Consider the following 12,591-nt stretch of genomic DNA (forward strand, 5'->3'; position numbering starts at 1 on the left):
AATCAGCATCTGTCACATCTCTTTTGCTTTCCTTCTCCTCTTCTCCCCTAATTTATGTTTAACTGTAAACTTGAGTAGTGTACCATATCAATTGTAAATGAACTCCACATAGTATAACGTAAGAATGGGTACCAGAATAGCCCAATAATAGCCCTAAGAAACATGTAATAGGTACTGGATAAACACCATGAGGCTATTTTGTATCTTGGTCAGTTCTGTACCGTTTTCTACCAAATAAGTGTTGATTACCAGCTATTTGATGTTGATTTCAGAGCCTGAGGAGACGAGAGGCATCTGCCATCATACTTTTGAGATATCTGTCATGCTAAGTTTTATGATTCATCAGCAGGGTGTACTCTATCTTTGTGAGTTCTCCATCACCATCCTTCATTAAAGGCTATTTTACAACATATTCTAGTGTAGTTTAAAGGTCCCAAAGAGACGAGAGGTTTGCGTGTCCGCATTCTGGAGATATCTTCCATTTTCTGTTTTGGGGAGCAAGTACCTTAGGTCAGTCAAATTTCCATTGTTTCTTATGATCTAGGGCTCGTTTAAAACATATTGTAGTGTAGTTTGAAGGTCCTGAAGAGACAAGAGGTTCGCGTGTCCACGTTCTGGAGATATGTTACATTTTCTGTTTTGGGGAGTGAGTACCCTAGGTCAGTCAAATTTCCATCGTTTCCTATGATCTATGTCTTGTTTAAAACATATTCTAGTGTAGTTTGAAGGTCCCAAAGAGATGAGAGGTTCTCGTGTCCGTGTTCCAGAGATATATTACATTTTCTGTTTTGGGGTGTGTGACTCTGTCACACCGTCTCAGGCAATTCTTAGCTATTTTCTATGATCTTAGGTTCATTTAAAGTATATTCTATTACTAGTTGAATAACATGTACAGACAAAAGCTAATTTTATTTGTTTCGAATGAGCTAGCATGTGTGGTTGATGAGGTTGAAAATCCCAGCTCTAGCTGGCTCAAGCAGTAGCCAAGCCAGATCAATCAGCTCGGCTCAGCTCGGCTGTGGCTTGAACCAGCTAAAAGCCGAAGCTGCGGCAACACTACTTCAACCATCCCTCTGTCCCTTATCGTATTGACTTGAGCTCTTCTGCATGGCTTGATTTGAGCCTGTCCAATGTGTGTCAATATCAAGTTGAACATAAAAAGGAAAATGGGTTTCAAACCTCTGAAAATGGTCTGCAATAGTCAAGATCATAGACATTAGGGATTGCTCCATTCTTGACACTATTGACAACAATGTCTTAGTGATCCTCAAGAGTCAACACAGCATTGTAAAATACCAATGTAAAGCTTGCACACATGAGGACAAGTGATGGATCTGTAACAGCAAAGAGCATAGTCATCAAGAGGTTTCCCAAGAAATTTGGGATGTACCAAACTGTGAATGGGATGGGGGAGAGGGGGGCTGTGTAGAAGGCAGCACTTCAGTGTTCATGATCCAATAGTGAAAGATGAGTTGAAAAAAATGCTTACAGGTCTCTGTTATGGCTTTTTCATCATTTTTCACTGCAACACCTACAGTCATCCACTGGCTAATGTTACCTAATCACTCAATGTTACACTTTGACAGTTTTTGCGCTCTCCTGTGTGAATAGATGCAGCTATTGACCTGATTTTTCTTGCAATCAATAGTTCTATGTAATGTAAAATAGGTTATCAAGTTTGTGCATACGAAAAGACCCTCAGTACTCATTAAATTTGCTTGATCTATCAATGTGATGTGCCAATTTCGATGTTTTGAACTCTATTTGATTGACTATGCAAAAAGAACATGTTTTTCATGTCCAAACTCTCATTATTCATGTAGATGGAACATACCTCAATGCCTGGAACAAGTTTCAGAAGGCCTGCAAGAGTTTAGCACAGTAGATTGCTCTCATGAGATTTGCCTAGCAGCTGCAATGAGGCTCATTCAACGGACTCATATACACTGCCCAACAACTTAGAAATTTCTCCAACGCCCTCCCAGACATTCTCCATGGCTGGTCAAGCGAAATCTGACCTCACAAAACATCTTGCTGCCAAGCGACTCCACGATGCGTGGATGCTCCAGGCCATTTCTGCCTACCGCTTAGAACAGACACGGAAAAGTTCCAAATCAAGCCCCTGCTGGGGTCTTCACTACATTTGCATTGAATTACAAGATACATGCTTTGTCAAGACAGGCAACCATGTTAAACTCTGCCATATGATGCTAAAACATTTAGTAGGAGGTGGCAAGACTCGTCAGCAGGCCAATGTGGACTGAAGATGGCTTGGTGATGGTGAAGAAGACATTGTGATTGCCTTCATTGCTGAAATAGCTGATCAAGGCTTCCCTCTCAGTCATGCGCAGCTCAAGGAACATGTTCACAGCATCTGTAAAGCGCGTCTTGGCAACAAGTTCCCACTGACAGGTGTTGGTCAGAACTGGACTTACTGCTTTGCCCAACGGAACACAGAGAAGATCAAGATCGCCCGCTCTCGCCCTCTTGAGGACAAGTGTGGGCATGCCACCAACCCTCACACAAACAAAGCCTGGTGGAACTTACTGGGTGAAACCATCAAGAAATACAACATCAAGCCACACAACATTTATGGATCTGATGAGGTGGAGATACAAGCCCAGGGAGGTGGTGAACGCGAGTACATCTTCGGCGCCTGTAAAAAGGCTGCTCCTTCTCAACAGCGTGCTGGAACTCGAGACAATATTACTGTTATAGTTACAATCTGCGCTGATGGAACAACCACACCTCCTGCCGCCATCTTCAAGGGGAATGCATATCAGGTCAAATGGGGAGAAAATAATCTGTTGAATGCATCATATGTAACTCGAGGTCTTATCCATGTAGCCATTGCTAATCCAAGATTAGGATTGGCTACCAGCAGAAAGGCTGGACAGATGGCGAAATCGGTGCAGCCTGGATGAAGATTTTCAAAGAACAAACACATGTGAAGGCAAATGGGGAGCACCGCTTACTTGTTGTTGATGGCCACAACTCACATTACACCGTCACCTTCCTTTTACTCGCGCGCCTCCATCAAATCATTGTTCTCTGTTACCCAGCACATGGCACCCATATTTACCAAGGTCTCGATGTTGTAATATTTGCAATTCTCAAGCTTCTTCTTAGCAAGGAGTGTGACAAACTATTGCGGGATACCAGCACAGCTATCACCAAATCAAATTTTCTCAGTGTCATCACAAATGCATACGTACAGGCACTCACCCCCAGAAATATCAAAACTGCCTTTCGCAAGACTGGCACCCATCCCTTCAATCCTGATGTCATCACTTCAGACATGCTTGCTCCAAGTAAGGAAACCTCCCTTGAGGCAAACCTGCCTGTCGAAACTTCCGATGCAGCAAAGATTTTTGTGGACATGTTGCACAGGCTTCGAGATCTAGAGGAGGCTGAATCAGATTCTGAAGACCCAGAAGAATCAGAGTCCCACCCTGCCGAAGAGCAGGAAAGTATCGTGAGAGCGGATGCACCCGGGCCGTCCACGTCAACATCAAATCCAACCACTCACCATACACAATCAACCAACCCCATCCCAACACCAACCATCACACGTACAATGCGCTCAGCTGCATGCACAACCATCCCACATTCACCTGACCACACATCAAGTCCACCAACATCAACCCCCACACAATCAACAGCCACACCCCCAATGCAATCAACAACCACACACCCCACACAATCAACAACCACACCCCCCACTCAATCAACAAAACCCACTCATCTTGAGATCCTCCAGGACACTGTTGCCGCCCTCAAGAAGACCAACCTTGCATATCTCACCACCCATACGACTACAGCATCTTCCGATCCTATGCCCAAAACCACCACTCACACGAGGGCCTAGGTTACCGCCATCCCAAACACCACAGCTGCCGCATTGACTATCCAACCCACAACATCAAACGAGCTCCTCCTCCTTGCAGCACTTTGTGAGGCCGAGAGTCGGAACGCTCGTGCAGAGGTACATGCCTTCGAGCTCCAGGCCTCCAACATTCTGAATGAGGCATATACTGAGAGGCTTCAGAAAGTGCTAGAGGCAAGGGAAGAAAAGCAGGGGAAGAAAAAGGGTATCAAGCTTGTTGGCGATGGGCTCCCCAAGCTTTTGAGTGGCGACAATTTCTATGAGCTCGTGCAGGCCAAGGAGAAGGAGGTGCATGAGGTTTTGAAGCAAAAGGAGGCACGGAAGGAAGGACGGGTTGCCTATGATGCAGCGGTGGAAGTGTGGGCTGTGGTAGATCAGGAGTGAAAGGACGAATGGGATGCTATCAAGGCCAACAACACGCAAACCAAAGCGGCTTGGGACAAGAGGAAGGCTGCAGCAGTCAAGAAGAAGAAAAAATTTACTGAACCAAAGCCAAAATCAACACCCCTTCCGAAAGCGATTCCTAGGCCCAAGTTGAAGGACTTTTTGGATGGTGGGATTGGTGTTTTAGATGCCAGTGAAGCTGAGGATGACGCTGGCAGTGACGGTGATGAAGCGGGGAGTGAGGGCAGTGCGAGCAACGATGACGATGAGTAAATCTCTCCCCATCAGCTGATCTTATCGACAATCACGGCATGTGTAACATTGGCCCATAATTGCTATTCGGGTCGCCTCTCCGCCATTTGTTTCACTGTGTACGCAATTCCTCTCTGTTTTACCTCAAATAAATTGCAGATTGTACATAGCATACCTATTTATCATGTTGTCTTTGTTTCGTTCAAAAATATGTTCACCTTGTCTTGCTATTTCATGTCTACGAATTCAGTGTAACATTAGCACGTGCATGACTGTATATGCCTCCTCATATTTCCACTTGCAATGTTGGTAAGAAACACTTCCTTCTGCAATTCTTCCAGCTCATCAATGATTTTCACAGCTGGGCCACATATGCGGAAAGTGCTAAATATGCAGACCCTGCCTTCAGAAGTGCGATCAATGTTCTCCATTACAGGATACCTTGGGAACAATTTGAAGGTCAACTCCAACATCCCAGACATTTGAGCAATGAAATTGGGAAAATCAGGGGAGAACAAATCACAAATGGTGGAGGAATGGCAAGGTGACTTGTCAAAAAAGCAGGAGACAAACAGCTGATACATGCTGTAGAGAGAAAGGGGAATGGTCATGTAAAATGTCTGTGCCAAGTCTTGATCATGAATGGCTCCCCACAGGCCAGCATCAACATTCGCAACCACTTTTGGCATTGGAGAAGAAACACTGAAACGATCATGAAATGCTGATAATGGAGCATACAGCCAGAACAACAAAACACAGTCTGTCACAGATGGTGATTCTTTCATACTGGGCATTTCTTTTAAGCCCAAGAACAGGTGAAACAGATAACTCATGTCTAAGTGAAATGCTCCCCCTGGGCATAAAAATTTAACATACAACCAGAATGACAAAACATGGTCTTTCATAGTAATTCTTTCATACTGGGTGTTTTTTTAAGTCCAGGAACAGGTGAAACAGATGAAAACTCACTGCTAAGTGAAATGCTCCCCCTGGGCATAAAAATTTAACATACAGCCAGAACAACAAAACATGGTCTTTCGCAAATGGAAATGGAAATTTGTTCATACTGGGCATTTCTTTCAAGCCTGAGAACAGGAGAAACAGATGAAAACTCACTGCTAAGTGAAATGCTCCTCACTCAGGCATAAAAATTAACATCCAGCAAGAACAACAAAACATGGTCTTTTGAAAATGGAGGTGGTGATTTCCTTGTACTGGGTGTTTCTTTTAAGCCCAACAACAGGTGAAACAGATAAAAACTCACTTTGGAACAATGGTGATATGGTATTTTTCCACCCTCGAGGACCAAAATCCAGTCCCTTTGGACACAAACATGACATCATCTTGGTTCCTAACAATTGTTGAAGATTGTTGGAGATCCCTTAATTCTGAGATTGAGGGAAAGCTGAGAATCTGGAAGATTATAGGGGATTTTATAAGATTATTCAGTCTCAATTTTGCTTGTGTACCAAACATACAGACCTACAAAATGCAAGATTGCCAAAGATCTCAGGTTATAAATGGAGCCAAAGCTGAACTATAATCAAAAGATTGTTGAAGATTGTCTACAAAATTTGGCTTTCTTCCTTCACATATTTCTGAGATCGAACAATCTTTGACAATCTTTAGCAATCTTTGACAATATTTGACAATCACCAGCTTTATTTCACAAAAAATATAGAGGAAGAAAAAAAAAGTGTGTTTTGTCCACAGACCACTGTCAAAAAATTGGCCTTTTCTTTTGAAAACTGCAGGGTAGCGAACTGATTAAATAATAGTGATTCCTTTTTTAACAGGTACTAATCATTTGCTTACCCCACTGTTTTCTAAAGAAAAGGCCTTTTAGGGGACTCATAAAAACACAATGATGTGTGTTGAAAATTCTGTACTGAGGTTGTGCTGGCCCATATCTTGTTGACAAGTGGAGCAGGGAGATGAGACATGTGGGGAATGCAGGTGGTTCAAGTGATAAAAACAATGAGTAATTGGCTACATAGACATGAGGATAGTAGTGAAAATTGATCTGTTATAGGATTCCTAAGATCTGCATATTTGGATATAAAAGTTGGTATGACAGAAGCACAGGACATGAATAAACTACCATGTCTAGGTGGGTGTGTAACAGTCAGCCCAATCATGGCCAATCTTGGAACCTTGGAAGTTGACAATGGCAGACCCTTTGCGGGAAATTACAAGGATGCTGTATGGATAAGCCATCTCTGGCACCCACATGAGCCGATATCCACCAAGTGCAGAACAAATCCAGTGTTTTCCATCAGTGGTCCAAGCAGGGTAAGGATAACCTACAATGGACAATTGTGCAGATTCATCATCTGAAGTGATACAGGTGTTATCAGCAGGAGAGGTGATGGAATTGAGTGAATTTGTGCAAATATTAATATTTGGCATCTGAGCCCAAGTTGATGCATCCCACACTCGCACAGAATTGTCTGCTGAGCCAGAGACAATGCGGGTGCCATCAGTGGAGAAGGCAACAGAATAGACGTAATGTGTGTGGCCCTTGAGCACATTCAGCTCAGCCCCAGTTGATGCATCCCACACTCGCACAGAATAGTCTGCTGAGCCAGAGACAATGCAGGTGCCATCAGTGGAGAAGGCAACAGACCAAACATAATCTGTATGTCCCTCAAGCACCTTCAGCTCAGCCCCAGTCAATGCATCCCACAACCGCACAGAATAGTCTTCTGAGCCAGAGACAATATGGGTACCATCAGTGGAGAAGGCAACAGACCAGACACTACCTGTGTGGCCCTCAAGCACCTTCAGCTCAGCCCCAGTCGACGCATCCCACACCCGCACAGAAGTGTCTCCTGAACCAGAGACAATGCGGGTGCCATCAGTGGAGAAAGCGATGGAGCTGATGGCACCCATGTGGCCTTTAAGTACCTTTAGTTCAGCCCCAGTTGATGCATCCCACACCCACAGAATGGTCGACTGAGCCAGAGACAATATGGGTACCATCAGTGGAGAAGGCAACAGACCAGACACTACCTGTGTGGCCCTCAAGCACCTTCAGCTCAGCCCCAGTCGACGCATCCCACACCCGCACAGAAGTGTCTCCTGAACCAGAGACAATGCGGGTGCCATCAGTGGAGAAAGCAACAGAGCTGATGGCACCCATGTGGCCTTTAAGCACCTTTAGTTCAGCCCCAGTTGATGCATCCCACACCCAGCAGAATCTGTCAGACGAGCCAGAGACAATGCGGGTACCATCAGTGGAGAAGGCAACGGACCAGACACTACCTGTGTGGCCCTCAAGCACCTTCAGCTCAGCCCCAGTTGACACATCCCACACCCGCACAGATTTGTCTCCTGAGCCAGAGACAATGCGGGTGCCATCAGTGGAGAAGGCAATGGAGCTGATGGAATGTGTGTGGCCCTCAAGTACCTTTAGTTCAGCCCCAGTTGATGTGTCCCACACCCGCACAGAATCATCTCTTGAGCCAGAGACAATGCGGGTGCCATCAGTGGAGAAGGCAACAGACCTGACAATGAATGTGTGACCCTCAAGCACCTTCAGCTCAGCCCCAGTTGATGCATCCCACACCTGCACAGAATTGTCTTCTGAGCCAGAGACAGCGATGTGGGTGCCATAAGTGGAGATGGCAGCAATATGTGTGTGGCCCTCAAGCACCTTCAGCTCAGCCCCAGTTGATGCATCCCACACCCGCACAGATTTGTCTTGTGAACCAGAGACAATGTGGGTGCCATCAGTGGAGAAAGCAACAGACCTGACGCAATCCATGTGGCCCTTAAGCACCTTTAGCTCAGCCCCAGTTGATGCATCCCACACCCGCACACATTTGTCAGATGAGCCAGAGACAATGCGGGTACCATCAGTGGAGAAGGCAACGGACAAGACACTACCCATGTGGCCCTCAAGCACCTTCAGCTCAGCCCCAGTCAACACATCCCACACCCGCACAGATTTGTCATCTGAGCCAGAGACAATGCGGGTGCCATCAGTGGAGAAGGCAATGGACAAGACACTGCCCATGTGGCCCTCAAGCACCTTCAGCTCAGCCCCAGTCGATGCATCCCATACCTGCACAGAATTGTCTCTTGAGCCAGAGACAATGCAGGTGCCATCAGTGGAGAAGGCAACAGATAAAATGTGTGTGTGTGTTTGTATTGAGATCAGTGGCACATCACTAGCCTTCCTATGAGTGAAGGATGGGATGCCATGGAACTTTTCTCTCCACTGTTGAGACATAGTGGATCCTGTTGACCAGGATGCCAATGCTGAGATATACAAGTGTGGTGTAGACAAAGCTGGTGGATTTGCCACAAAGTAGGTGGCAAAATTGGCTGCTTCAGCAATGTTGGTGGCAAGCTTGTTCCTGTTCATATTCTGACTACCAGTTTTAGAAGTAGTGTATCTCAGGTGACAATATTCTCACCTTCAGAACCCACTCACGCACATGCTGAAGCATTCTGGTACACTGGCCACTGGATCCAAGTAGGTTCATAGCCTCAATCCAAAAGAGAATGCGAATATCAAGGAACTCAGTGATATAGTCACCGAGATCCTCCCCATTCTCCTGATCGGTTTGGGTCAAATGCTGAGCCCAGTGCCGAGACGCATACCTCAAGAACGGTTTGATATTGGTATCAATCCGCTGCGTCAGCTCCGGATCCTCGGCGTCGAGTAAAAACGATGATGTTATGTTACCAATATTGAATCGTAATGACTCCTTCATACACTCAAAGCAACATTTCGTGAGAAAGGCATGGTGTTGGGCCTGACTACATGACACGGATATCTCCCGGCCGTCGAGTTTAAACGTTGAACGAGTCTGACTGAAGATGAAGTCAGGAAATGATGTGTGGTACCAAAGGACCTGGCCGTCTTTGAGATAGAGCACTGCATGAAGTCCGTTCAAGACGGCGAGCACAGTTCCATGAGATTCAGAGAGGAGGGCAGCAGCAAGAGACGCTGGCGTGCGTTCGATTGTACAGAGGAAGGTATGGAGAATACGCAGGCGACGGTTGAAGAGTTTGACGTCAAGCTTGGAAAAGGCGTCACGCATGATTTGTTGGTAGAGCTTGTCAATGAGCAATGCATCGCTCGGTGAAGACGATTGTTGTTCATGCAGCGTGTTCAGTAGGTCACGTTGTTCAGGTTCTGTTATATCTTTACGTGGTGTCAAATACCTTACGATGGTTGCGGCGGAAATAAAAAGACCGCCCGCCAGCTGTTCCATAGTCTTCAGCTCCGGCTTGCCTGTGAAGTCAGGAAGCTTGCTCTGCAGGTACTGGGTGATATCTGGTCCTACACGCTCAATCGGCACGTCTTGCAGGCGGCAGACCGCCTTGGACAAGAAAGTTTCGCAGAGTTTGACGACCCGAGGATCTGGTCGGCTCGTGACAAGAACCTTGAGGCCTCGCAGCCTACGTTCGTTGATTGTCTTGAGTAAGCTTTGAAGAAACGCAGACCCTCCATCGTCCTCGATCTCGTCCAACGCGTCAACAACAATGAGGTAAGGTGGGGGCTCCACATCACATCGGGATTGGGACCGCTGCCATGGGCCAACAAGCAGGTCCTCCATTTGCTTGGCCAACTTGTCGACCGAGTCGAACTTGTCTGCTTCACGCAAGGCGTGGGCGTACGGTCTCGACTTCCGAGCAAGCTGGTATACAAGGGTGGGAATAATATAAATCTGTCGCCTGGTCTCGTTAAATTGGCCGGAGCAGAGAAAGTTGCCGCCCAAAACGGTGTGCCGTCTAGTATCTTCTGTCTCCTTAAGCTCATCGAAGTGTTTGGTAACGGTATAAGCGATAGTCGTCTTGCCAGAGCCAGCTTGGCCTGTCAGCCAGAAGACAGGCGAGCTGTCCGCTGAGATGTCGTTAGCCCATGCGATTATGTTATTTAGAATCTCCTCGCGAGTCCCTGCGGTGCATGCTTCACGGGTCACTGTCGCCCCGTCACCCAAGTCAGCGTCGTAGATCGCCTTACGAGCGAGAAGAGGGTCAAGTTTCGTGAGCTGAAGCACGATTAGTGCTTGTCCTAGTTGAAGAATTTGGTGTCTACCTTGATTTCGGAGTGTATATCATCCACCTTTATCTCGGTGGTCCATGCGAGGTAAAGCTAGATGAGACGGATGAGTAACTTTGTAACCTGTGAGGACAATAGCGTCGACCTGGAAAGTCTTCGTAGCCTCGTCAATGTGTTTCAAGCTCGCACTGATGGCATCCTTGTCTGCTTCGTTCTCCAATACCCGTCTAAATGTCCCTTTCTCCGACATTTTCTTCAACTTGTGGATTTCGTTGCGAAGAGTGCTGCAAGCGCATTGGTGTTCATATCCAATTTTGGAGTGGGAATGACTTACTCGGCGAAGGTCGTCATGCGTGACTTTCCAGAGTTGGCGACATCTTGGTTCACGACCTGACCGACAACGAGCAGTCTTTCAGTGGTTTGAATGAGAAGTTCTTCGGTAGCGCCCTTGTTGTCTCCAACCGCCTGATGCAGGTATTCAGTAAGGATACAGCGCTCTGAGACTGACAACATACATTTTTTATGTCAATGAGGGCGTTGATAGCGGCAACAGGCGCCTTCGCCAGAGTTCCGTCGAGACAACCCTCGACCTTCTTGAGCAACATCTCCATGCCGGTCCAAGCAACTACGAGTGCGTCTTTGACTCGATCCGCTGAGACCGCCTCAGGAAAGGTGAAAAATCTACTGGGGCTGGCTTTACTCACCTGTTCCAGCGTCGTGTACAGATGGAGCCACGCCGGAATCTGAAGGGCCTGGAATCTTCGGCGTGTCATCTTGGATATGGATCAGACTTGCATAATCCACGAAGCTGAAATAATGGGATACGCACCTTCACAGGGGGCAGGATTGAGATTGACTCGTCCCATATTCTGTTTCATGGTAGCATTGACGCCTGGAGAAAAGGTCGAGCCATTGTCAATAACACGAAGATGGGCCCAATAAACTTACCTGAAGCTGTCGGCTCTGTAGTCCCTGCATCGTTTCCTGGTCCAGGATCGTGAGCGCCAGGTGCAGTGTCGATAGAACTCCGATTGGAATTTGAGTCCTTGGGTGGTTTAGGGCCAAAAATACGTCTCTGTAAATCTCTAAATTTCTTCGTTAATTTCATTGGTGCAGTGGACGAGGGCTGAGCGCTGAACGTTGAACGTGAAGATGAGAGCGAGAGGCAAGGAAGAGGTAAGATGCAAGGCAGCCGCATGGTATGATCAGGTATCTGTCATTGATCTACATTCCCACAGTCATCACGAGTAAGTAATCCTGCCACTGTCAGTTTGGAAGGAGCAAAATAATCCAATAGGGAACTCAAAGGTAGCCGTATGTAGACTTTCAGGAAAGAGACTTCACCCAGCAAGCGCTGACGTGCTCAAAGTATTTTGAGAAGAGTTTTATCAGGAGAGATGAGTACGTCACGTGAATGTCACATCACACTGTCCTTGCACCTTCGTGTCCGCGTAAGTTTTCCCTGGCTTCACTTCTTCCAGAAGATAGAGAGTATTAACTTTGTATTAGGTTGACAGGCTCCTTGTTGAAATGGAATTTGGCGCGCTACAATTTATGGGCAGAAAACCGTCCTATGCTTCGGCGAATGACGAGAGAGAAATGCAGGCGGTGCGAAACATGCACAAACAGGCTCAGTTCTTCAGACTTCTGCCATGTTCCTGCCATGGCGTGGTCTTGCGTTCTCTATATCCAGCCTCTTCATCGCTCTGCGTGGTTTGGCTTGAGATGGGCTCTGGCTGGAAAAATGAAAATCGAAATTGAGTCGCATTTATCCACTCAGTACCTTTCTTCGGATCGTTGCACCATGACGCAAATTCTCGAACTCTGTACTGCTACTGCCTTTTGGTGGCGAGGGGTGTCTCTCAGTCTAACCAGGACTCTGCAAGAGATTTGAAAGAGATCACTGCCACAAGACCGGCGGGACGACCTCCGACCAGTCCTTGACAGTTCAGCTGCATCGACGCTGAAAGATGCCACGCACATTATCACGAACTCGCATCGGTTTGAGGGCTCGGGGCAGGTAGATGCTGGGGTACATGTTGTTACAGTTCGT

At 46.7% G+C, this 12,591-nt stretch overlaps 2 protein-coding genes across 2 annotated transcripts; both read right to left on the reverse strand.

The window, feature by feature from the left end:
* Positions 1-5,660: 5,660 nt before the first annotated feature.
* Positions 5,661-5,998, reverse strand: LACBIDRAFT_300033 (uncharacterized protein; the record flags this gene model as incomplete). Its single annotated transcript, XM_001882872.1, has 2 exons — positions 5,661-5,736; positions 5,787-5,998. The coding sequence occupies 2 exons, from the start codon at positions 5,996-5,998 to the stop codon at positions 5,661-5,663; spliced, it is 288 nt and encodes a 95-aa protein (XP_001882907.1).
* Positions 5,999-6,628: 630 nt separating this feature from the next.
* LACBIDRAFT_389232 (uncharacterized protein) lies at positions 6,629-11,646 on the reverse strand (the record flags this gene model as incomplete). The annotated part of the gene is made up of 11 exons (XM_001882873.1): positions 6,629-7,227; positions 7,285-7,419; positions 7,535-8,894; positions 8,944-10,527; positions 10,575-10,631; positions 10,684-10,822; positions 10,873-11,003; positions 11,054-11,190; positions 11,243-11,311; positions 11,368-11,430; positions 11,487-11,646. The coding sequence occupies 11 exons, from the start codon at positions 11,644-11,646 to the stop codon at positions 6,629-6,631; spliced, it is 4,434 nt and encodes a 1,477-aa protein (XP_001882908.1).
* Between the last annotated feature and the right edge of the window lie 945 nt (positions 11,647-12,591).

The sequence above is a fragment of the Laccaria bicolor genome, genomic scaffold, assembly GCF_000143565.1.
Source record: "Laccaria bicolor S238N-H82 LACBIscaffold_18 genomic scaffold, whole genome shotgun sequence".
Taxonomy (NCBI): domain Eukaryota; kingdom Fungi; phylum Basidiomycota; class Agaricomycetes; order Agaricales; family Hydnangiaceae; genus Laccaria; species Laccaria bicolor.